This window comes from Trachurus trachurus (assembly GCF_905171665.1).
Source record: "Trachurus trachurus genome assembly, chromosome: 11".
Classification (NCBI taxonomy): Eukaryota; Metazoa; Chordata; class Actinopteri; order Carangiformes; family Carangidae; genus Trachurus; species Trachurus trachurus.
The window spans coordinates 2,026,349-2,050,304 of NC_139904.1; the positions used below are offsets into that span (position 1 = coordinate 2,026,349).

At 45.8% G+C, this 23,956-nt stretch overlaps 1 protein-coding gene across 1 annotated transcript in view; it reads left to right on the top strand.

The window, feature by feature from the left end:
- The window catches only part of LOC310993737 (microtubule-actin cross-linking factor 1-like), a 207,296-nt gene that overhangs the window by 118,390 nt on the left and 64,950 nt on the right, over positions 1 to 23,956 (top strand). Inside the window, exon 61 of the mRNA XM_083982185.1 lies at positions 22,845 to 23,006. Coding sequence (XP_083838311.1) covers positions 22,845 to 23,006 — 162 coding nt within the window. The remainder of the gene's footprint in view (positions 1 to 22,844; positions 23,007 to 23,956) is intronic.

A 23,956-nucleotide genomic window follows, 5' to 3' on the forward strand; every position in this document is an offset into this window, starting at 1 on the left:
CTCTCTTTCTCTCTTTCTCTTTTCTCTACGCGTCTGGTTTTTTTTTTCTTTTTTTTCTGGAGAGAGGAAACCGGCGAGATTGGAGCACTTCCTGTGTTTTAATACCGATGCAGGAAACAGAACAAACGGAGCTGAATTCAAACACAAACAGCGAGAGAGAGAGGGAGGGGAGCGAGTGAGTGAGTGAGTGAGCAAAGAGAGAGAGAGAGGACATGTGAGAGAGAGAGAGAGAGGGAGGGGGGGGAGCAAGCTGCATGCAAGAGAGCGAGAGTGAGAGGAAAAGAGGGAGATTTTTTTTAGCAGCTGCAAACCATTTCAGCTGTGTAGCGGCCTGAGAACAGACAGAGGCTGGGAGAGAAGGAGAGAAAGAAAGAAAGAAAGAAGGAAAGAAAGAAGGAAGAGGAGCACACGACTCGGAGGAAAAAAGAAGAAAAAGAAAAAGAAGAAGGAGCTTGCTGGGATTGCGTGGCACTTTGTTTCATTCTCAGTGCGGAGGAATAGAAGCAGCAGGAGAAGGAGAAGGAGCAGAAGGAGGAGGAGGAGGAAGAGGAATAACGGCAGCGAGAGAAAGGAGTGAATGTGGAGGCAGCGTGTCCGTCCGTCCGGGGATCGTCTGCTTCTGTCTGGGTCTTTGCCCTCTGGATACAGTCCCACGACTCACCGCTCTGCCCTGCACGGTCCACCACGATCCTCCTCCTACACCTACCCCTCCTTTCTCTCTATCTACCCCCAGATGCCCCCTCTTCTCTTCTCTTCTCTCCTCTCCTCTGCCTGCGTTCAATCTACTGTACCATCATCATCTCTCTCCCCTGGAGCTGAGGATGAGATGAGAGATAAAAGACAAGACTGACTGACACCGAGGAGGGATTTCTTCTTTCTTTTCCTCCCTTTGTTCTGGATTTAACTAGTTTTTTTTTCATTTCTCAAAATACCGGCGGACACTTTATGAGTTGAGTTGGTTTCCGTTTCGCTAATGATGACGGAGATGATGATGATGACAGAGATAGTGTCTTCTTGTCTTGTCGTGGTGCCGGCACAAAGCCCCGATTCTTTGTGATGGAAACGGACGACAGGAAAACAAGAAGAAGAGGAAGAAGAAGAAGAAAATCCGCGGACTGTTGCTCCCGAAACACTCACCGAAACCACAAAGTGGCAGTGACTCGGTAAAAAAAACAAAAAGGGATTTTCTATTTTCATATTTTTCTCAACTCAACTTGGAAAAAAGACTCTCTCACTCACTCTCTCTCTGTCTGTCGATCTCTGAGTGTTTTCACGTTGTCATTCATTTATTTCTTCCTGTGATAAAACGTTCCCGGAACAAAAGGAGGATAAAAGTGAAACAAATCCGTGGAGTATTGTACTTTTTCCTATTCGTTGCACCCCACGCAGCCTTTCTTTTATATAACACAGAGTGGGTTTTCTCACCTTAAAAGGAGACTTTTACACTTGCCTGCCTGCCTGCCTGCCTCTCACTGAGACAGACCGTTGAAGTTGTCCAAGCCTCTCGCTCTCCTGTTTCCTGTTGTGGCACACACACACACAGAGAGAGAGGAGGAGAGGAGGAAGGAGAGGAGGAAGGAGGCAGGAAAAAAAAGGAAAAGAGGTCAAGGAATGAGTCGCTGTTGCTGTCGCTGTGTGTGAATATGGAGAAGACGTCAGGCAAAACAAAGGGATGTTATCTGCACGGCGCCGCTCACCTCAGACCTCACCTAGACTTTGCACTTCTTCTCCGAGAGGGAGGTGACGACCCACTCCCTCCACCTCTCCCTCGCTCCTAAAAAAAACAAAAAAAAACCCACCACATCAGCAGCAGCCCCCTTTTTCAGATAAACAGAGCTGCTGATTAATATGGTGCCGAGGAGGAGGAGGAGGGCCGTCTCTCTCGCTGCCTCCCCGATGCCACAAAGCATCTCAGATGAACGACCGGTTGAAGTGACATAGTCGACGACGTCAGCGTTGCACGCCGGTGGAATGAGACTGTGGACGAGGACATTTATATAGTGTATAATGTGAAACCTGAAGGATTTTGTTGTTTGCAGCCAAATGGACTGTGTGAATTTGTGGATTATTATTATCGGATCGGGGACATTTGAAGGTTTTCTCGACTTTTTTAAATTTTGATTTCTCCACTCCTGCACCTTAAATCACAACCACTACAGGGTTTTTGTTGTGTTTTGTTTTTTTCAACCTGTGGCAGCACTTCGACAGGTGAATAGAATAGTTCAGTATGGGTAAACCGCTGAGCCGGCCGGACTGCTTGAGGCAGAACCCGCGCTGCCTCGGGAAGGGCGACGAGGACGAGGCGTACATCGAGGACTGCTACGTCCCGCAGAGATCCATATACGACACCATGCGCATCAACGAGCAGATCGACCAAGGGACCAAACTGTGCCAACCCTCCAGGAGCACGCTGGGATCGGGCGGCGAGGCGCGAGGCGAGGGGAGCACGCTGTCCAGCAACGGCACCATCGGCGCCGATTTGGGAAGCGTTTTCGTCTCCAGGAGCGCCGCCGACCACCACGCCGGTGGGGTGAAGAGACTGGACGAGAGGGTGATCTTCGACGCCTTGAAGCTCACCGGCGACCCGCAGATCATGTCGCCGCCCGTGGGCATCGTAGGCCCCGGTTTGCCCATCATCGCTCCGTCCTCGTCCAGCTCAGGCGGCGGCGTTGTGGCCGCGGTGGCCAAACGGCGGCACCACCACCAAGGCGGCGATAAGAAGGACAATCCCAACCGGCGCTCGTGGAAAGCCTTCATGCCCCCGAGTTACCCCGAGTTCGCAGAGAGACTCGAGTTCTCGTCGTCCGTGGACGGAGCGGAGAAGCGTTTGTCCGGGGCGGGGATCCCTCTGCCTCTGTCTCCTCTGCAGCCCATTCCCTCTCCTACCTCATCCACTCCTTCCTTACCTCCGTACACGCCCTCGCCGCTGTCGTCCGCGCCCCACACGCCCCCCGTGTCCTCCTCGCCGGCCTTGACGCCCGCGGTCAGCCCCGTGCCTCCTCCTCCCCTGCAGCAGCATCAGCATCATCAGCATCATCAGCATCCGCTCAGCCGGCAGAAGCAGCTTCATGCCGCGCTGCAGAAGCAACAACACAAACTCACAACTCACGCGCACATGCCGTTGTCTCCTTCTTCCAAAGAACATTTACCTTCAGCCTTCAGCCACAGCCAGTTGCCCCCGGGGGCTGGAAATACCCCCCAGCAAAGCCCCCGGCAGGTGGAGAGCAGACGGACCACCACCAGCTCCTCTACTAGAAGCGGAATCATCAGGCAAATCCCTGAGGAGGAGCCCGTTGAGTCGGTTAAGACCTCGGACTCGGAGCGGGATTCTCCTCTTCTGGACCAGGACCTGGACCAGGACCAGGGAGACAGCGCTCCTCTCATCCCGCCGAAGCCGGTCTTCTGCCCCCCCACCAAGGCCCGCACGTGGCCGCGCAGCTTAACGCCGGGGAAACGGGCTCAAACGGTGGGGCTGCTGAGGCACAACTTCCCCATGCTGCCCCCTCTGCCTCCGCTGATGATGGGGGGCGAGGACTGTAGCAACACGGACGAGGAGTCGCTTTATCTCCTGGATCCCCCGTCGCCGTTCCTGAAGGAGGACGAGGAGGAGCTGGTCTACGGCGGTCTGCCCCTCTCCCCCTGCATCAGTCAGGAGGGGGGCGACGAGGGGCTGCTGGGCTGGGGCGTTGAGCTGAGGGAGCGCACGGCCTCGGAGCTCAAATTCGAGGAAGACGAGCTCAGGATTCTGGCGGAGCTGGGGGAGGACGACGAGGGACGAGGGGAAGAGCGCAGGGAGGAGAGGACGATAATAATAATAAACGAGAGGGAGGAGGAGGAGGAGGAGGAGGAGGAGGAGGCGTGGAAGAAAGAACGGGACAAAGCGGAGAGAGAGGAGAGAGCGCAGAGAGAGGAAAGAGAGTGGGAGGCCGTTCTCAAACTGGAGAACAGGGAGATCATCGTCGACCACCAGGCGTGGGATCGGGAAACACTGGAATCGGAGCGATGGGAGTTGTCGGGTGACTCCTCCTCCGGCGGCGGCGGCGGCGGAGGAGGACACTGGCCCGTTCTGACGCCGCCGACCGGGTTCGGAGGCCCCCCCGGCCCGAACTCCACCACCGCCACCGCCTCGCCGTGCCCCAGCTCGGCCGCCGAGTCCGACGACCTCTTCCTGGAGCTGGAGCGCCAATGTCTCGAGGACGAAGACGGAGAGGACGGAGGAGAGGAAGGAGTGGAGATGAGCGTTGATCCCGAGCCTCTCGATCCTTACGCACTTCCTTGTTTAGAGGAGGAGCCAGAGGAGGAGGAGGAAAGTGGAGGAGGAGGAGGAACTGCATGGGCAGATTTTGAAGCGACTCTTCCTCTAGTTGCTGAAGTGAACTCTGCAGCGCCCGATGACGACGTCGCTCTCTCTCTGGACTTTGAACGCATTGCAACGGACACCACGGACTTCGACTTGATGCGAGCGCAGGACTGTGAAAAGGAGCACGGCCTCATCGACGAGGACTGCGACGATGAGGAAAAGGTCGAAGCACAGGAGGAGGAGAAAGAGGAGGTAGAGGAGGAGGAGATGAGTTGCCCGACGGACTCGGCTCTCGGTCTGCAGCAGGTGGAGTCGGACTCCTCGAGCGGTGTCCACATGTCCCAACCGGACAGGAGAACAACCGGTGTCAGCAGCGACATCACTCAGACAGACTGTGAACAGGAGAGACCCGTCGCACGGACGGAGATGGAGATGGACCCCGATAGCGGAGCGTCGTCGGACCGAGGAGACGTGGAGGAGGAGGAGGAGGAGGAGAGAGCCGCTACCCCCCGGTCGCACAGCCCTCTGAACCCGTACGCTGCGGAGGAGGAGGAGGAAGAGGAAGAGGAGGAGGAGGATGGAGGAGATCTGAAAGAGGAAGAGGAGTTGGGAACAGAGTGGGATGTATTCGATCAATCTGAGCCAAGTTTGGACAACAGCGAGAGCGCGGGAGTTCTGGTGGATCTCTCTCTTGAGCCCTCGCACACCACCGCCGTCGGAGGAGAAGAAATAGAAGAAGTAATCGACCATGATGAATGTACGCAGGATGTTGACGTTCAAACTTCCTGTGGAGACGAAGACCCGGTCCCCTCAGAGATCAGCGAACCGGACCCCGAGGGGACGGATGTAGGACTCTCAGGACTGGACTCGGATCTAGGAACATCAGAAGTGACAGCTAGCACCCCCAAATCAGACTCTACCCTCCCACATTCAGACTCTCCTACTCCCACTCCTCTTCCTCTTCCTCTTCCCGCCTCTTTACCTCAGTCTCCCTCCAAATTGGACTGCACCGCCGGCGCCGGGTCGGACAGTAAAGACTCGGAGGCCTTCGTGATATCGGACAGTTTCGTTTACCTGGCTGTATCTGCCCCTCCCCAGTCCCCCAGCGACTCCATCCCCCCGAGTCCCATCCCCAAAACCCTCTGCTGCTTCTCCCCCGACCCGAAAGAGGAGCGGGAAGGGGAGGAAGAGGAGGAGGAGGATGAGGATAGAGAGGATTTGGATGAGGATGAAGAGGGAGCCTTCCTCTCTCCAGACAGCTTTGTTTACATGGCGGCACCGGAGCGGCCGCAGCAGCAGCAGCAGCAGCAGCAGCAGCCGGACCTCCTCGTCGCCGTCGGCTCGGCCTGCTGCTGCGACGACGACCTGGAGGACTCGTACTCCGAGGGGACGCAGTCCGGGATGGACGGGGCCGAGTTCGTCCTCGGCTCCGTGACCGGCGACAGCGACTGGGAGTCGGACGGATCAGCTCTGGACTTCCCTCCGTCCCCTTCTTCTCTTTCCCTTCCCCTTCCGCTCGCCGCCGCCGCATCCGTGTCCCGGGACCAGGTCTGGGAGCAGCTGGAGCCCGGGCTGCTGCAGAGTCTGTTCACCCAGCAGACTGCAGCTGAGACAAACCAGACCTCCCGCTCTGGATCCCCGTTAGAACCGGGACGCAGCTCGACACCGACGTCACCGTGCTGCGACCCCGACGCTCAGGCCGAGGTACGCTCTCGCTCTCGCTCTCATTCTGAATAATACGATATAAAACACATCAGGGAGGCGGTTTACTTTACTTTTTTACATGCACAGTGTAGAAGATGAAATGATCTCCAAAAAGGCATAAAGTTACAGATGACACATTCCCTTTATTATTTATTTATTTATTGTCATCTTTTACTTTTTCAAACTGACAGAAAAGGAAAAGGGCCCGCAGCAAATAGTTATGTGATAGTTTGGAAACTATCAGAGTGTGTAAATAGTAAATATCTTGTCTGATACCTTGGTCAAAGTTCTCTGAGAGCTCAAGTCTCCTGGGTTTCCCATTCTTCTGCAGGCTGCTGCTTTGTTTCCCCTTTTTCACTCTGAAACTGCACAGTATCATGCAAAAGTTGCAAACAAGTGGAAGATGAAATGATCTCCAAAAGGCCTAAAGTTACAGATGACCCATTCCCTTTACCTTTTAAACGATATTATTTTTTCTTTATTGCCATCTTTTACATTTTCAAACAGACAGAAAAGGAAAAGGGCCCTCAGCAAAGGTTTGGGCCCCCTGCATAGTTAGTAGCTACTAGCCTCCCCCCTTTGGAAACTATCACAGCGTGTAAATAGTAAAGATCTTGTCTGATTCCTTGGTCAAAGTTCTCTGAGAGCTCAAGTCTCCTGGGTTTCTCATTCTTCTGCAGGCTGCTGCTTTGTTTCTCCTTTTTCACTCTGAAACTGTAGAAAACTAAAATAATACACTCATATTGCTCATTAAAATATTGCAAAAGAGTGTTTTAATGTTTAACTTTATGTCTTTTGGAGATCATTTCATCTTCCACTTGATGAACTGTTTCAACATTAACAGAAAGATTTTAAACCAGCGGTTGCCCAAACTTTTGCATGATGCCACTGTGTGTGTTTATTGTCTGGTAGCAGAACTAATCCCACAGTCCATAAACACAGTCCTGGATTAAATTGGACCAGTGAGACGTGGGTTTATTGATCTATTTAGCCTTAATGAGAGAAGATTGTGGAGGATGGAGAGTGTTAAGATCTGTTCTCAGCAATTAAAGCATTAAGATGTTGTTGGACATTGTGAACAAGCTGAGACACAGCATGGAAAAAGGAATTGGGTCAGGTATCTGAGCCTGGAGTTGAACTGATGTAGACATAGTAGCATGGAAAATGTATGTGAGGAGGGGGTTGAAGGGGGGGTTGGGAGGGGGGGTGGAGGTATGCAGACACCATAATTAGCTAGTTGTGTTTCAGTAGTGGGGCTTTAAATGATTGCAATACGATGCTCAGAGGGGGGTTTTGCTGCTTATGGGAAACTACCCTCAGGGTCGCTGCAGTGTGTGTGTGTTTGGGTGTGTGTGTGTGTGTGTGTGTGTGTGTGTGTGTGTGTGTGTGTGTGTGTGTGTGTGTGAAGGGGGGGTCAGTGCTAATCTACAGTGCATGCACATATTTGAGATTGATCACATGTTTTGTGCGAGGCTAAAAGAGCAGCGTGTGCCTGCAGCGGCCTACTTGTGATGTTGATCTCAAGTGCAGAGTTTAGAACATTTATCTCAAGGACGCGTCGTCACTGCTGCTGTTATGTTGTTGTGTTGTGTTGTGTTTACAGTGTGTGTGTGTGTGTGTATGGAGAGCTGAATGCCGTGTTTCCATCCATACAAAGTCATCATGGCTGCTGCTGCTGCTGAGAGTTTTTCCATCTCGTTTATTAAAGTAATTGGTGAGAAAAGGTCTCGGGGTTCTCACAGACTCCCGGTCCTGCTCTGTCTGAGTGTTTGGGGTTGATTTGAGTTTCTGAGAATGTAATCACTCACTGTCTCACTCCTCCTCCTCCTCCTCCTCCTCCTCCTCCTCCTCCTCCTCCTCCTCCTCCTCCTCCATCAGCAGCTCACTGCAAAAAACAAGAATATTTGTCGTATTTCTTGTCAAAATGTCTTATTTCTAGTCAAAACTAATCTTTTTCCACTTAAAATAAGACTCATCGCCTAAAAATGAACTTGTTTTTTGAGAATTTTCACTTGTTACAAACAAATTTTCACTTGAAATAAGTAGAAAAATCTCAAAAGTTTTTTGTGCTTGTAATAAGAAAGAAAAACTTGCTCCACTATCAGATTTTTCTACTTATTTCAAGTGAAAATCTGCTTGAAAGAAGTAAAAAGTGTCTAAAAACAAGCTGCTTTTTAATGTGATGAGTCTTATTTTAAGTAGAATTTAATTGGTTTTGACTAGAAATGACATTCTGCCTAGAAATAAGACAAATATTCTTGGAAAGATTTTGAGTCTTTGCAGTGCTTAACATGAAAATGGCCTGTTTTTGTCCATATTTTTCATTTTTGCACCAAAGCAGAATATTAAAGTCACTGTCTCCTCCTCCTCCTCCTCTGTGCACGACGGCGGTAACGCTTCGTGCACGATGTCGTACCGCTAAACGCTGCAGAAGACGGAGCTGTCACGGTGACGGCTCGTCTTGCTGCTCCTTCTGTGTCGCTGCTCTACCTCTTCTTGTGTTTGAGCTGAGTGAGTGTGTGGGCTGCATGTAAAGGTGTGTGTGTCGGTGTGTGTGTGTGTGTGTGTTTGACAGCCTGTCGTCGTGCTTTCTAGGAGTCTCGTCTGTCTGTGATTCACTGTCTGACCCAGATTTGTCTGGTTGTCTGAGATCTGCGTTGCTGCTGCACATGTTACCGTGCGTCTGTCTGTCCGTTATTATGTCGTTAGTTAGTTCCTCTTTTTTCTTTTTCTTTTTCTTTTTTTTTTTTGCATATGAAACATGCGACGTTTAACAGAACACAGTGTGAGTCTGTGGCTGAAATCAAAACCTAATGTTTGTCACAAGAGAGTCTTTAGATCGATGGATGACCTGGTTCCAGATCTGTTGTTGGTGGTGATGGAGGAGGTTTAAAGGGATAGTTCATCATTTTGGCAAATTGGCCCATTGCCATTATAATCCCTATAGTCATAGCAGTAGGTTTGTTACCTTTAATTGTCGGTGCAAGATGTTTTTAGAACGGCGGAGCAGAGCCGTGAGCTGCTCAGAGCTACGCTACAGAGGAGGCTCATTATGGGATTTCTTGGTTTCCCTCATCAAATACACAATCCAACAACTCCACAACGCTCTGGTGGACAAGTTGTGACCTGCACATTCACCACGCTATGAGATAATAACACAACGTTACCACACAGAGTTGTTTTAGAGGGAAATACAGAGACTGCTTGATGAAAAACTGTCCCTGAAGGCAACGTGCATCAGTGGTTTTACATGAATTTACCTCTAAAACAACTCTGTAGGTAAAAATGTAGCATAGCGACGGGAGAAATCCTGCTCTTTAATATCAGACACACGTAGATGATGAAGCTGCTGCTGTAGTTTCCATGTCACTGCTCGTCCACCCTGCGTGGGTTTACCAGTACACTTAACTATATTTATGTGTTTGTGTGTGTGTGTGTGTGTGTGTGTGTGTGTGTGTGTGTGTGTGTGTGTGTGTCTGTGTTTGTGTGTGTTATCAGGCCTCATATCTGTTTGTTCTCGGTCCAGTCACAGCTCTGCTCTGGCTTCACTTTAATGTAATCACATGTCGTGTTTACTCAGGCTCAGCTCTCTTACGGCTTCACTCAGAGTCCCGTCGTGCAAAACATTGAAAAGTCGACATTTCCCTTTGCTTACTTTAGCGTCATGTTGTTGGTTTGATTTCTGCACCAGTTAAATTCTTGTTTTTGCTACATTTATATCGTCATTTCTTGTTGGTGCAGACTTTATAACAACCCAGTGCATGTACAGTCCAGTCCAGTACTGTAGGTAAGATAAAACGATGATGAGTGACAGTCCAGTTGTTACCCAACGTCTGTCTCCATATGATCTATATCTGTACCGTCAAGCAGCCGCAACACAAGGACAAGCATGCACATCTATCTACACATCGACACACACACATGCACAAATGCACAGGAAGAGAAAAAAGGAAATAATTGTGCAGGTAAAGCAGTTTTAGTCACCATTTTGGATTATTTACTTATTTTTCCGTCTTCTTTTCGTTGTTATTGATTTTAAAAGTGACATTTTCCGCTTCTTCAGTTATTATTATGTTATTTTATGATTTTAATAATCCAAACTGAGTATAATTCCTTCATCTGCAGACTTTTGGAGGGGAAAAAAGAGAAAAGAAAATGTTTTATCTCGGTCTTTATCCTTCCTCGGGTCAAAGAGTCTTTGAACGCACCGTGGAGCGAACTTTATAGAGCAGAAGCTACAAAGTCGTTCACACCGCAGCCATCAGAACTGGGCTCCAATTAATTCCCTTCTCCTCCAAGAGAAGAAAAAGAAGAAGCAGCAGCATTTAATAATGCACACATCCTTTCAGGAAGAAGAAGCTTTAATGATGAGTGAGTCCTGCTCCGTTCATCAGAATCACAGAAACACACTGAGCCCTTTATGTTTCCTCAGTAATGAATGATGGATGACGACTCGACAAGAAATCTGAGCCTCCACTTTCTTGTGCACATTTCTGAAAGGTGACACATGCACTTTTGTTGTGTGATGATGAAATCCCCTTTCAGCCCGAGAGCCCAGACCCTCATTCTCCCCCCTCCCTCCCTCTCTCCCCCCCTCTTCCCTCCACTCTCCGGCCATGCTCGGGTGGGTTTGTTGCAGAGATAAGGAGGTGAGAGGTAAATACCGAGGCAGGCCGGGGGGGCAACACAGCTACACAAACAGTGTGTGAAGTTGGAATATAAACTTAGATCTCAGATAAGAAGGTGCCGGAGAAAACTCTGGACTCTGTTTCTCCTCCTGTCGTCCTCTTTATTTCTTTTTCCTTCCTCTCTGCTGCAATGGAGTTTAGTTTTTTTTTTTTTTTCTATGTCTGTGCTCTTAGTGTCCCCCCCCCCCAAATCCCCCCTCCCCATCTACTCTAACTTTAATATTCTGCTTTGGTGCAGAAATTAAATATGGACAAAAACAGGCAAGTTTCACTAAGCACTGCAAAAACTCAAAATCTTTCCAAGAATATTTGTCTTATTTGTAGTCAAAATGTCATTTCTAGTCAAAATAAGACTCATCACATAAAAAGCAGCTTGTTTTTAGACACTTTTTACTTCTTTCAAGCAGATTTTCACTTGAAATAAGTAGAAAAATCTGATAGTGGAGCAAGTTTTTCTTTCTTATTACAAGCACAAAGTGAAAATTAGTTTGAAACAAGTGAAAATTATCAAAAAAACAAGTAGATTTTTAGGCGATGAGTCTTATTTTAAGTGGAAAGAGATTAGTTTTGACCAGAAATTCGACATTTTGACGAGAAATAAGACAAATATTCTTGGTTTTTGCAGTGAGCTGCTGCTGATGGAGGAGGAGGAGGAGGACAGGTAGAGAGACAAAGACATTGTGACAGGCGATGGGGAGACAGGGAGGTTGGGTGGAGGAAGCTATTGTTTTCATTGGGGTGGAGGGTATGTGGGGTGAGGTAGGGGGCTGAAGGGGGGGGGGGCACCTTTTAGTGCAACACGAAGCTCTTTGGTGCAGCGATAAGAGAGCGACGCTGGCAGACACACACAGGCAGAAGGTCTCTGGATTAATATGGAGCTGGTTTTAAACAGAGAGGAGGAGAAAGAGTGTGTGTGTGTGTGTGTTAGTGTGTCTGTTTGTGTGTGTGTGTGTCTGTTAGTGTGTGTGTCTGTTTGTGTGTGTGTTTCTGTGTGTGTGTGTGTGTGTGTCCGTCCTATACAGACACACAGAGACAGACAGATGGACCCGCTCTGCTCTGCTGTTTGATGATGAAGCAGGGAACCAACAGTACAGACAGACTGACCGATGATGATGATGATGATGATGATGATGGAGAGGCGAGCGGCGGTGTGTGTGTGTGTGTGTGTGTGTGTGTGTGTGTGTTGGTAGCGGCGGTGGCGGCTCAGACAGAACATGTTTGATTCAGCAGCAGCAGCAGCAGCGTTTGTTCTGCTCCGACCGACAGAAACTTTAGAGAATCTTTAAACACGATGACGTCGTGTTTGTTTGCATCTTGAATATGAATATGATCCGTTGTCAGGGGCGTCTCCATAGCAACACAAGACTGATGATGATGCTGAGTCTGACCGATTTGCATTTATTTAGTTATATTTGTGCGTTTTTATTTGTATAGCCTACAGTCATCAACCTTTATTAGAACATACCGTATATACACTTATATATATATATACATGACTTCTATTAGTTTTAATGGACACAGCATCTTTAATGTTCAGTAAAAACATGAACATAAATACAAAATCGGTATTAATCAAGGAAATATTGAATAATAATAATGATCATTTTAGCTTCAGTCCTTGAGAAAATCATCCGATGCCTGTATTTTAATTTAAATCATTTCTTATCAGATTGAGCCAAGTTTAATTGCATCTCATTAAACATGTCCTGGTACGTCCCGAAAATATGATTTGTTGTATACAGGGCCGTCTCCATAGCAACATAATCCTGATGATGCTGACAGTGCACGTTTCACCTTTATACAAAAAAAGAAAAGAAAAAACAGAAAAACAACTACAGCTTTTTTTTGGGATTTGCATTTTTGCTCTTGATCATTGAGCAGCAGCAACGAGTGCAGACACATCACACAGTCTTATCTGCATGTGGCTGGTTTATATTCATATTTCTGACGTTTTCTTCTGCAGGTTTCTGCTTGTGACACAACCTGAACTCACATGCGATAAGAGTTCAGTGTATATTAGTCGTATCCTGTAACTTAACTAACAGGCTCATGCAGGGTATCCGCGGGGTCGTGAAATGTATTAAAAGGTGATAAATCAATTTTGGGAAAATTAAGACAAAAAGTCTTTTCACGACTTTATAAAGTCTTAAATATTGAAGGTATTTTTTCTGAATTCGCTGTCCAAGAGTTTGAGTTGTAAAACACATTGCGGAAGTGTGTGAATTTATTTGTTTTATTAAAAACAAACACTTTTTACTTCTTTCAAGCTGATTTTCACTTGAAATAAGTAGAAAAAATCTGATAGTGGAACAAGTTTTTCTTCCTTATTACAAGCACAAAAAACTTACTTTCACTGGCAGATTTTTCTATTTATTGTGAATTTAAGTGAAAATGATCTAAAAACAAGTTAATTTTTAGGTGATGAGTCTTATTTTAAGTGGAAAGAGATTAGTTTTGACTAGAAATGAGACATTTGGACAAGAAATAAGACAAATATTCTTGGAAAGATGTTGAGTTTTTACAGTGTACTATGAGTATTAGTCAGGGTCTTATGCAGAATAAATCAGTCATACAAAGATTAGACTACTGGGGTTTTTTATGGGCCCCACTGGGCGCTGGGCCCCTAGAGTTATCATCACCTTTCTCCCCTATACAACGGCCCTGGTTAAAAGTGTCACTGATGTAAATGGTTACAGCTTGAAGCGGCGGTGAGGTATTAAAAAATGTTGAGAAGGTCTTGAAAAAGTCTTAAAAAGGTATTAAAATTATCTTCAAGATTCCTGTATACAGTATACCCTGTCATGAAATCTGCACAAACTGCGTTTTTTTTGTTCCAAAACAAGACGAGAAACAAAATTAAATGAAAAAAAAAATATATATATAAAGGCAACAGAAGCCGAAGCGCTGAGAGAGAGAAGGAGGAGGATGAGAGAGAAACAGAAACAGGTGGCTTCAGGCCGACGGCGCCTTCATACGGTTGTGTTTTTGATTGATGTGATAATTCTGGTTCTGAACAAACGCCTCCGGGACAAACCTGTGAAAGAGCGAGGGAGGGAGGGAGGGAGGGGGGGAGAAAGAGGGGGAGGAGGGTGTGTGTGTGTGTGTGTAACATAGAAAAAGCATGAAAGCGAAAAAAAAAAGCGTAGATCAAATATTTGAAGCGTTTTTTTAAATGATTTTACAGATTTAGTGCCTGAGTCTGCTGCTGCATCACCCTCCTCTTCCTCCTCCTCCTCCCCCTCCCCCTTCCTTCCTCCCCCCTCTTCCTCTTCCTCATCTAGCTACATCATCAAAGACAATAGCTATTTATTAAAAACGGTGGAGCGTCGTCGTTCTCCTGTTGTTAGATTCAAACGTCTCGTCTCAAATCAGAGATTCCTCCTCGGTCTGTTCGTCTCACAGGGAGCTGATTCACAGCTTCTACGTGTGTGTGTGTGTGTGTGTGTGTGTGTGTGTGTGTGTGTGTGTGTGTGTGTGTGTGTGTGTGTGTGTGTGTGTGTGTGTGTGTGTGTGTGTGTGTGTGTGTGTGTGTGTGTGTGTGTGTGAGAGAGTGTGTGTTGAGAACATGAAAGAGGAGGATGAAGCCGTTTCTGATTTGACTGCCCGGCCACATTTGCATGAGATATTTGTGTGTGTGTGTGTGTGTGTGTGTGTGCTGCTGATGTTAAATAAGGACTCTCTGTTTTTTTCAAAATGGGGTTTATTAACCCGTTATTAACCTGTTGACTTCACTTTTTCACATTTCCTCCTCCAACATCAACAACTGGGTTTGTTTGGAAACAGATTTCTCTCTCTTTTTCTTTTCTTTTTTCTGGAGTTTCCTTCCTCGTTGCATTTAAAGGGAGAGAGAGAAAGAGAAAGGAGGAGTGAGGAAGGACGAGGGGTTGAAAGACAGGAAGAGAGCGAGAGACGAGGGCAGAGGCAGGAAGTGAGGGAAGAGGAGGAGGAGGAGGAGGGAAACATTTTTTCTCGGAGTAATAGCCACCTCATGATTTATATATTTATTCGTTTTATTCATGTGTATGTAAACTAGCACCGTCTTTGACCACTGCAGCACTTTAGTAAAACTGGGAAACGTACCTACACTGCAAAAACTCAAAATCTTTCCAAGAATATTTGTCCTTTTTCTTGTCAAAATGTCTCATTTCTAGTCAAAACTAATCTCTTTCCACTTAAAATAAGACTCATCACCTTAAAAATGAACTTGTTTTTAGATCATTTTCACTTGTTTCAAACTAATTTTCACTTGAAATAAGTAGAAAAATCTGCCAGTGAAAGCAAAGGTTTTTTGTGCTTGTAATAAGAAAGAAAAACTTGCTCCACTATCAGATTTTTCTGCTTATTTCAAGTGAAAATCTGCTTGAAAGAAGTAAAAAGTGTCTAAAAACAAGCTACTTTTAATATGATGAGTCTTATTTTAAGTAGAATGAGATTTGTGTTGACTAGAAATAAGACAGATATTCTTCCTGCTGCTCTTCCCATGAAGCTCTCCGGTCATGTGATCGTGTCGTTATGGAAATCCGTTCTGACCCAGCTCAGAGCAGAACGACTGCAGCTGCAAAATCCTAAATGATCCTGAACGTCACATCATTTACTTTGTCTCTGTGTGTGTGTCTGTGTGTGTGTGTGCGTGCATATTTGCGTGTCTGTGTGTGTTCGTGCTCCATGTTTCTCTTCCGTTCTGATCAGGAAATCGATTTCCTCTGAGTGAAGTTTTGGACGATCGCCATCGTCACCTCGGTGTCACCAGTCAGATGACAGATGACCACTAAATATAGAGCTCACACACATGTTCATGCACAGTTCACACACACACACACACACACACACACACACACACACACACACACACACACACACACACTCCTGAGAGGTCGTTGGGTCAGTATTTGCTCTCCTGGACCCTCTGCACTCAGAGTCATGTGTTTAACCTGCACGTATGTCGTTAACATGAAGCAGCTTCTCAGTCATGTGCTTTCACTTTCTCACACACACACACACACACACACACACACACACACACACACACACACACACACACACACTCTCTGACCTGATTTGCCTCCTCCACCATCGCCACCGCTGTCGTTTCGTCCCGAGGTCGTCACGCTTAACGAGACCGTGACCGACGCCGCTGCTCGAGAGTGAAACAGAATCCGTCACGTTCGACATGAATTTAAAATATTTAAAGGAAAGTGTCAGAGACTTTAAGAGACTCTCCTGATTAAATAACCTGCAGATCATATCTGGATTGCTCAGGTTTTGTCTGGTAAAAGTCAGAAAATAGTGAAAAGTTTCAGTAGAAGATGAAACATTTCTGCGTCCAGTAGGGGTGGGAATCTCACGATTAAATGCTAAGGAAATGGAGGCCGACAGCCGGCAGATTTGTTTCATTTTTCTATTCTTTAAAATCGATTTTGGGACATTTTATATCGATTCTGAATCGTATTAAATGAGAATTGCGATTCTTATGTGAATCCATTTTTTGGCACAGCCCTAGGATCCAGTCAAATAAAAGAAGCCGTTTGCAGAGAGAGTTTGATAAAACATCATCAGATTTCTCAGATTTACAGAAAGAACAAACATGCAACAAGTTTATTATGTTTAAAGGTTTCTAGTTTTAGTTTTATTAGTTTAGTTTATTTATTCATTCGGTCGATTAAAAAAAGAAGAGACTGACAAAATGCATAGATTGGTCAGTAATACATGCAACCAAAAGGTTATGCCTAGTACCCTTTGTACATAGGATTGCCATTTACATAGTGGAAATAAAGAGCATTAAAATAAAAACAAACAAAATAAGTAAGTTTGTCAAGGTATAGAAGCATCAGACTCGGTTTTTATAATAATGAGACAAAATTTCTCAAGTTTCATGAAGTAAAACGTCGACTTTCATCGTCTGCAGCAGCTTCAGCAGCGTCAGAACTGATGACATCACACACACACAGACACACAACCCTCCCAGCTTCAGTCAGATCTCCTCTGTCTCATCCCGGTGTTTTCACGGTCGTATCGTCGCTGATCTGCGGTCGAGGTGAGAACGAAACGCAGAAAAGAGTCGGTTTGGTTTGGTTTGGTTTGGTTTGGTGTCGTCGCACGAAGAGAGAGAGACAGAGAGGATGATGGGAGGAGAGAGGAGGCAGCAGGAAGGAGAAGAGGTAGAAGAGGGATGAGTGATGACACGGTGTGAGGGAAGAGGCCTGGTGGAGATGGTTAAGTTAGCTCAGCTCAGTCCGTGTGTGTGTGCGTGTGTGTGTGCGTGTGTGTTGCTGCGTGTTGGCCGAGTTCGGGGAGGAATGACAAGTATGTGGGACATTTTCCAGAGCTCTGGTTTAGTGGATTCAACCACTCAGAGAGAGAGAGGGAGAGGAGGAGGGGGGAGAAAGAGAATGTGACAGGAAGAGCACTGCAAAAACTCAACATCTTAGCAAGAATATTTGTCTTATTTCTAGTCACAATGTCATTTCTAGTCAAAACAAATCTCATTCTACTTAAAATAAGACTCTTCACATTAAAAAGTAGCTTGTTTTTAGACACTTTTTACTTCTTTCAAGCAGATTTTCACTTGAAATAACTAGAAAAATCTGATAGTGGAGCAAGTTTTTCTTATTACAAGCACAAAAAAACAGATTTTTCTACTTATTTCAAGTGAAAATTTGTTTGAAACAAGTGAAAATTATCTCAAAACAAGTTAATTTTTAGGTGATGAGTCTTATTTTAAGTGGAAAGAGATTAATTTTGACTAGAAATGAGACATTTTGACAAGAAATAAGACATATTCTTGGAAAGATGTTGAGTTTTTGCAGTAGTGAAGGTCGGAGAAGCTGTAACATACATTTCTATACTGAACATCCTACTGTATATGTTTGGATGATGGGTGGGTGGGTGGGTGGACTTTCCCTGTTGTTTCCTTTTTCTGCCCCCCTCCTCCCCTCTATCTATGACACACACACACACACACACACACACAGAGACACACACACACACCCGGGCAGGGCGGAGCGGTGCAGGGTGGAGCGGGTCATGGCTGCAGTCATTGTTGTTCTGGCCGACAGACTTCCTGTTCCAGGCAGCAGCTACAGTATGATGACGCCCGTCACCACGACAACACATCTGCGTGCAAACTGGACAGGAACACACACACATGCACACACACACACACATATGCACGCACACACACTTATATATGCACGCACACACACACACACACACACACACACACTATGCTGCTCATTCATATTTGATCTTGTGCAGAGATTTTCTACCTGTAGCGGACGGTGCTTCATCATTTCTTTCCACACACATATAATTACACACATTGATTTGCACTTTTGCACACACACACTCTTACACACACACACACACACACTCACACACTCTTACACACACACAGACACACACACACAGCCTTGGCCTGGATAACCTGCAGTCTGATGCTGTATTTAAACCAGATGAGCAGAGACCTGTAAAGCCTTTGATTATGAGCCACTGCAGAGACTCTCACACACACACACCCCTACACACACACACACACACACACACACACACACACACACACACACACACGTTCCAGCTGCAGCTACATGGACAAACTCACTGTGTTTCTGTGTGTGTGTCTGTGTGTGTGTGCAGCTCTGTAAACATCCACAACACGTCATAAACCACCGACACTTTTAAACACTCCCAAACGTGTGTGTGTGTGTCTGTGTGTGTGTCTGTGTGTGTGTGTGTGTGTGTGTGTGTGTGTGTGTGTGTGTGTGTGTGTGTGTGTGTGTGTGTGTGTGTGTGTGTGTGTGTGTGTGTGTGTGTGTGTGTGTGATGTAGTATTTTTAGCGGCTGCAGAGTGGAACCAGCTCGTTGTGATCACCAGAGCAGATGTTGTGATTTCAGTCTCGTCTGCTTCACTTTAGACAAACAGAAACTAAGCGATGTGATTGGACAGAATCGTCCCCGTGTCTCTGCAGCAGCAGCAGCGACGCACGTCCTGACCGCTGTGACTGTGATCTGTCGTCTCCACGGCAACACAAGCCCGATGGTGCTGACGCTGCACCTTTTCTACCTCTTCTACCTTTATCAGCTTCAGCAGCTCCTGTGATTTGGATTCTGCACGGTTTTGTGGTTCGAGGTTTTATCTGCTTGTTAATACAGATGTGCATCACGGTTTATATCTGTATTCTGTTATATAAATATTAATTTATATTTCTGACATTTCCTTCGATAAGCTGCTGCAGCTGCTTCCTGCAGGTTTCTGGCTTTCTGAGTGACATGGCTTTAACTCACCTGTGTGATGCAGAGAAACAGATTTATACTGTAACGACATGCAGGCTCATGAGATCTGCACATCGTCAACACAACCAGATGAAAAAATAGAAACAAACAAGTCTGTAAAAGACGAAAATCTGCAGCTTCTGCAGTCTGGGTTTTAGCATTTGGTCATATTGTGATTTCAGGTTGTGATTGATTGTGCAGCTTTAATCTTTAGGTTTTTATTTAGTTATTTTAGTGCATTTTATTTAACTCAATAATTTCTTGTACATCACTCATCTTAAATGGTTCCTGCATTTACTGAGTCTCATTGAGGTCTTTGAATGCATCAGGAGCTAATTCAACAAAATAAAATCTCTTATAGAGTTAATCATTACTAACAGAGGGACGTTGCTCTCTCTCGTTGTGTTTGTTTCTTGAGAAACACATTTATACTGTAACGACATGCAGGCTCATGAGTTCTGCACAATGTCAACACAACGAGATGAAGAAATAGAAACAAACGAGTCTTATCTGTAAAAGCTGAAAACCTCTGGGTTTTAGCATTCGGTCATATTGTGATTTCAGGTTGTGATTGATTGTGCAGCTTTAATCTTTAGGTCTAGTGCATTTTATTTAACTAAATAATCACTCATCTTAAATGGTCCTTGTATTAACTGAGTCTCATTGAGGTCTTTGAATGCATCAGGAGCTAATTCAACAAAATAAAAGCTGTTATAGCAGTGGTTCCCAACCCTTTTTTTGGCTCGTGACCCCATTTTGACATCACAAATTTCTGGCGACTCGGTCAATCAAGATGCGCCAGCTCAGATATTTTTATACGCTGCATTTTATTTGAACACGGTTTATATTTGAGTTAGTGAAAGTATAGAAATACAGTTGTTTAAGATTGTGTGTGGTGTTTTTAATCATAATTTTAAGAAGAAGAATTTTTTTTTTAGCAATTACTAAACAGTTCAGGCGACCCCATTTGAATTCCAGGCGACCTCACATGGGGTCCCGACCCCAAGGTTGAAAAACAAAGTCTTATAGAGTTAATAAATCCTAACAGAGACGTTTCTCTCTCCCGTTGTGTTTGTTTCTTGTCGCTCTCTGGTTCCTCAGATGTTTTAGTTTCTCTCTGAACTGGTTTGTTGTTATTTCAGAGTTGGACGCACAACGAGTGTTGAAGCTTCTCTGTGATTCTCCTCCAGACTTCGCTGCGTCGCTCTGGAACACAAACCCTCATTTTCACTATTTCCCACCCTCCCCCTCCCCTCACACACCCTCAGTCATGTCACACCAGCTATTTCCCCCCCCCAGGCTTTTGGATTTACCAAAGTCATGTGTGTGTGTGTGTGTGTGTGTGAGTCTCTTTGTGTGGCCGTGTGGGTTTGGCTGCTGCAGCATCTCAAACCACCGGCCCCTAATTCTCCCTCTGTGGCCCCGAAACTGAATGTCAAGACTTCTCAAACGTTTTCATGTCAGCGACCGACCCACCACACACACACATACACAGACATACCCCCACTCCCACACACACACACACACACACACACCCACACCCCCTCTCCCCCCTCCAGACTGACGGGAAGCTCCCAGTGGTGAAATCCCGCCGTGAAATTTGGAAAGCAGTTCTGTGGATTTGTTGAAATAGTTTGAGAAACATGAGGACAAAGTTTCTGACATTTATTGACGGAGCCGCTGGTCTGAGGTCAGTGCTGCTTTTCAGCGAGAACAAGAACCAGAGAAAACAAAAAAAAGACATTTCATTGCTCAGAGATTATGAAATAAAGTTGAGTTGAAGAAGTGACACAGATACAGTAGATCAATATGAATGATAGAAGTTATTAGATTTTCCTTTGCTCCTTTGCTTTGATTTAGAAGCGATTATGACTCTTTAATCGATCAGTGAATCTATAAAGTGACGATGTGAAAACTGAGTGAGGTGTGTTTTGTTTTTTTGTCCTGTGACTTAAAGGGATAGTTCAACATTTTTGGCGAATTGGCCTATTGCCATAATCCCTATAGTTTTAGGAGGAGAAACGTTACCAGACAGAATTGTTGTTTTAGAGGTAAATTCATGCAAAACCAGCTGATGCACGTTGCCTTCAGGGACAGTTTTTCATCAAGCAGTCTCTGCATTTCCCTCTAAAACAACTCTGTGTGGTAACGTTGTGTTAATATCTCATAGCGTGGTGAATGTGCAGCTCACAACTTGTCCACCAGAGCGTTGTGGAGTTGTTGGATTGTGTATTTGATGAGTTTGATGAGGGAAACCAAGAAATCCCATAATGAGCCTCCGTAGCGTAGCTCTGAGCAGCTCACGGCTCTGCTCCGCCGTTCTAAAAACAGCTTGCACCAACAATTAAAGGTAACGAACCTACTGCTATGACTGTAGGGATTATGGGAATGGGCCAATTTGCCAAAATGTTGAACTATCCCTTTAAAAAAAAAAACATATATATTCAGTTTAAACGCAGCAAATTCTTACATTTATGAATCTTATTGATTATAGATATTGATCACTGGCATCTAAAACTCCTCGTAGCTCTGGACCGGGCCGAGCTTTGAGAACCTGTGTGTGTGTGTGTGTGTGTGTGTGTGTGTGTGTGTGTGTGTGTGTGTGTGTGTGTGTGTGTGTGTGTGTGTGTGTGTGTGTGTGTGTGTGTGTGTGTGTGTGTGTGTGTGTGTGTGTGTTTGAAACAGTAGCATCAGATTGTGTGAGTCTGGTTGTGTTTTTACTGTCGGGTGGCTGCTTCTATTGTCGGCACAAGATGGCTGTGACAAGTGTGTGTGTGTGTGTGACGAGTGTGTGTGTGTGTGTGTCAGTGAGTAATGTGGCCAGACAAGTGAAGTTGTGTGTGTGTCTGTGTGTGTGTGTGTGTGTGTGTGATGAAGTGCAGGTTGTGTTGTACTCTATAGTATGTGTGTTTCTGTGTGTTGTCGACTCAGCCTTTTCCAGCCCCTTATACTCGTCGAACCCTCTAATCCCCATAATCCCCTCCTCCCCCTCCTCTTTTTTCCTTCTCCCTCGTTTCTCTGGTCTCTCTTCCTGTCTCCCACTCCTCTCTTATCTCTGCTCATCCCTCTCTCCCTCCCTCTCCCTCTCTGTAACATCCCCTCGCTGCTAAATGTAGCTGCAGCGTCGCCTCCGTTTGTCGTCACAGAGATCGAGTGTGTGGTGTATTTCTGACCCGCTGTATATTCCTGTACCTCCTCCTCTTCCTGTGTTTCCTCTTCTTCCTTTTTTATTCCTTCATTAGTGATGCATTAAAGGACAATTCCGGGCAAATTCAACTATTTTCCTAACATTTTAGGTCTAAAAGAAGGAATCTGAAGGTTTTCAGTTTATTTGCTCCTGTTTTGCGGTAGTTGTGTCTGTCCCCGCATCGCCACGGCAGCGATGAATGGGAGCGGATTGAAGTTCTGCTGCTTAGGCTGTTTCCATCCCTCAAAGCCACAGACAGCGTCAGATGGAGACTCAAACATGCAGCCAGAAGTTTATTTACTTCAAGCAAGCCGACATGTTTGTAAAACTAGATCTAATTCAAAGTCTGGCGGAGTCGAGACCCAAGTTGACGCTCGGTGTGTTCAGGTGCAGTGGGAAGCTCCCGTTTGTGTCAGAAACACAGGAATATCAACTCTGGACTTGCTTGAAGTGAATAAACTTCTGGGTGCATGTTTGAGTCGCCATCTGACGCTGTCTGTGGCTTTGAGGGATGGAAACAGCCTAAGCAGCAGAACTTCAATCCACTTCAATTAAACTAAAAATCTTCAGATTCCTTCTTTTAGACCTAAAATGTTAGAATAAAATACAGCCCTGAGGTGAATTTGCACGGAATTGTCCTTTAAAAGTCAGTCGGCCAATCAGTTAACGAGCTTCTATCTCCATCTCTGTGTTGCAGGCGGTGGAGCGGGAGCAGGTGGACGGCATCCAGCCCAAGCTGCAGCACGTCAACGCCGTGGGTCAGGGTCTGATCCAGAGCGCCGCCAAACACACGGACACGCAGGCGCTGGAGCACGACCTGGAGACCACCAACCTCCGCTGGAACTCGCTCAACAAACGGGTAAAAAGACACGCACGCCCACACAACAACAACAACAAAACAAGAAAATCAAACATGGCCTCTCCAGGTAGGGATTAGGGCATTTCGAATAATTTTCTAACCGAGTATCCTAACCTTGTCGTAACCGGGTAACCGAATACTGTAATAAAGAATAAAATGAGGTCATGTCTGACGGACAGAGTGCATTACTGACACACAGCGTCGTCAGACTAAATATCAGGTGGATAATGTAATGGTAAATCTTGATATTCCTTTGTTTTAATCACTTGAGATGTTCCTACACCCTAGTACTTTCCCAGACTTCCTTCTGCAATTGTAGATTCAAGTTCCTTTACACTTAACCATCTGTGATGCCCAACTTCCCACTTCCTAATTCACACTCAAACCCCTTTGTATTTTAAATTGTATCTCTTAACTCCATACTACCTCGGGAGACCGGTGATGATACCTTCAAAGGTGAAGGTGTGAAAACACAATCAGGGAAGGGGCCGGCCAAAGGACACAAACACACCCCAGAAGTGGACCTTCCCTCAGCTATAAATGTTTAGGTTTTCCCTTTGCTCAGAGTCTTTTCTTTACCATCACCCACTCGGGTTTGAACTGACCTTTCCTTGCAAGGAAATAAATTAATGTCCGCCGGCGAAGTCTCTATTTCATTATTCACCAACAGCAAACAGCTAAGAATTACCACGACAATAATAAGAGTAGAGATGGAGTTTAAGATGCACATACGGGGCAGATGTGCATCTTTATGCCAGGGCTGCCTCGGAGGAGAAAACTTGTTTTTCTTTTTTTTTAAATCATTAGTGGTGCTTATTTATTAGTCCACACTACATGTTGGTGCCTTCGGTCCTCTCTGCCTCGCATCGTCTCAGGAAATAACTGGGAAGGTTTCAGAATGTTTGTAAACTGAAAGCAGATTTTCTAAAGACTTGATGACACCTGTCGTC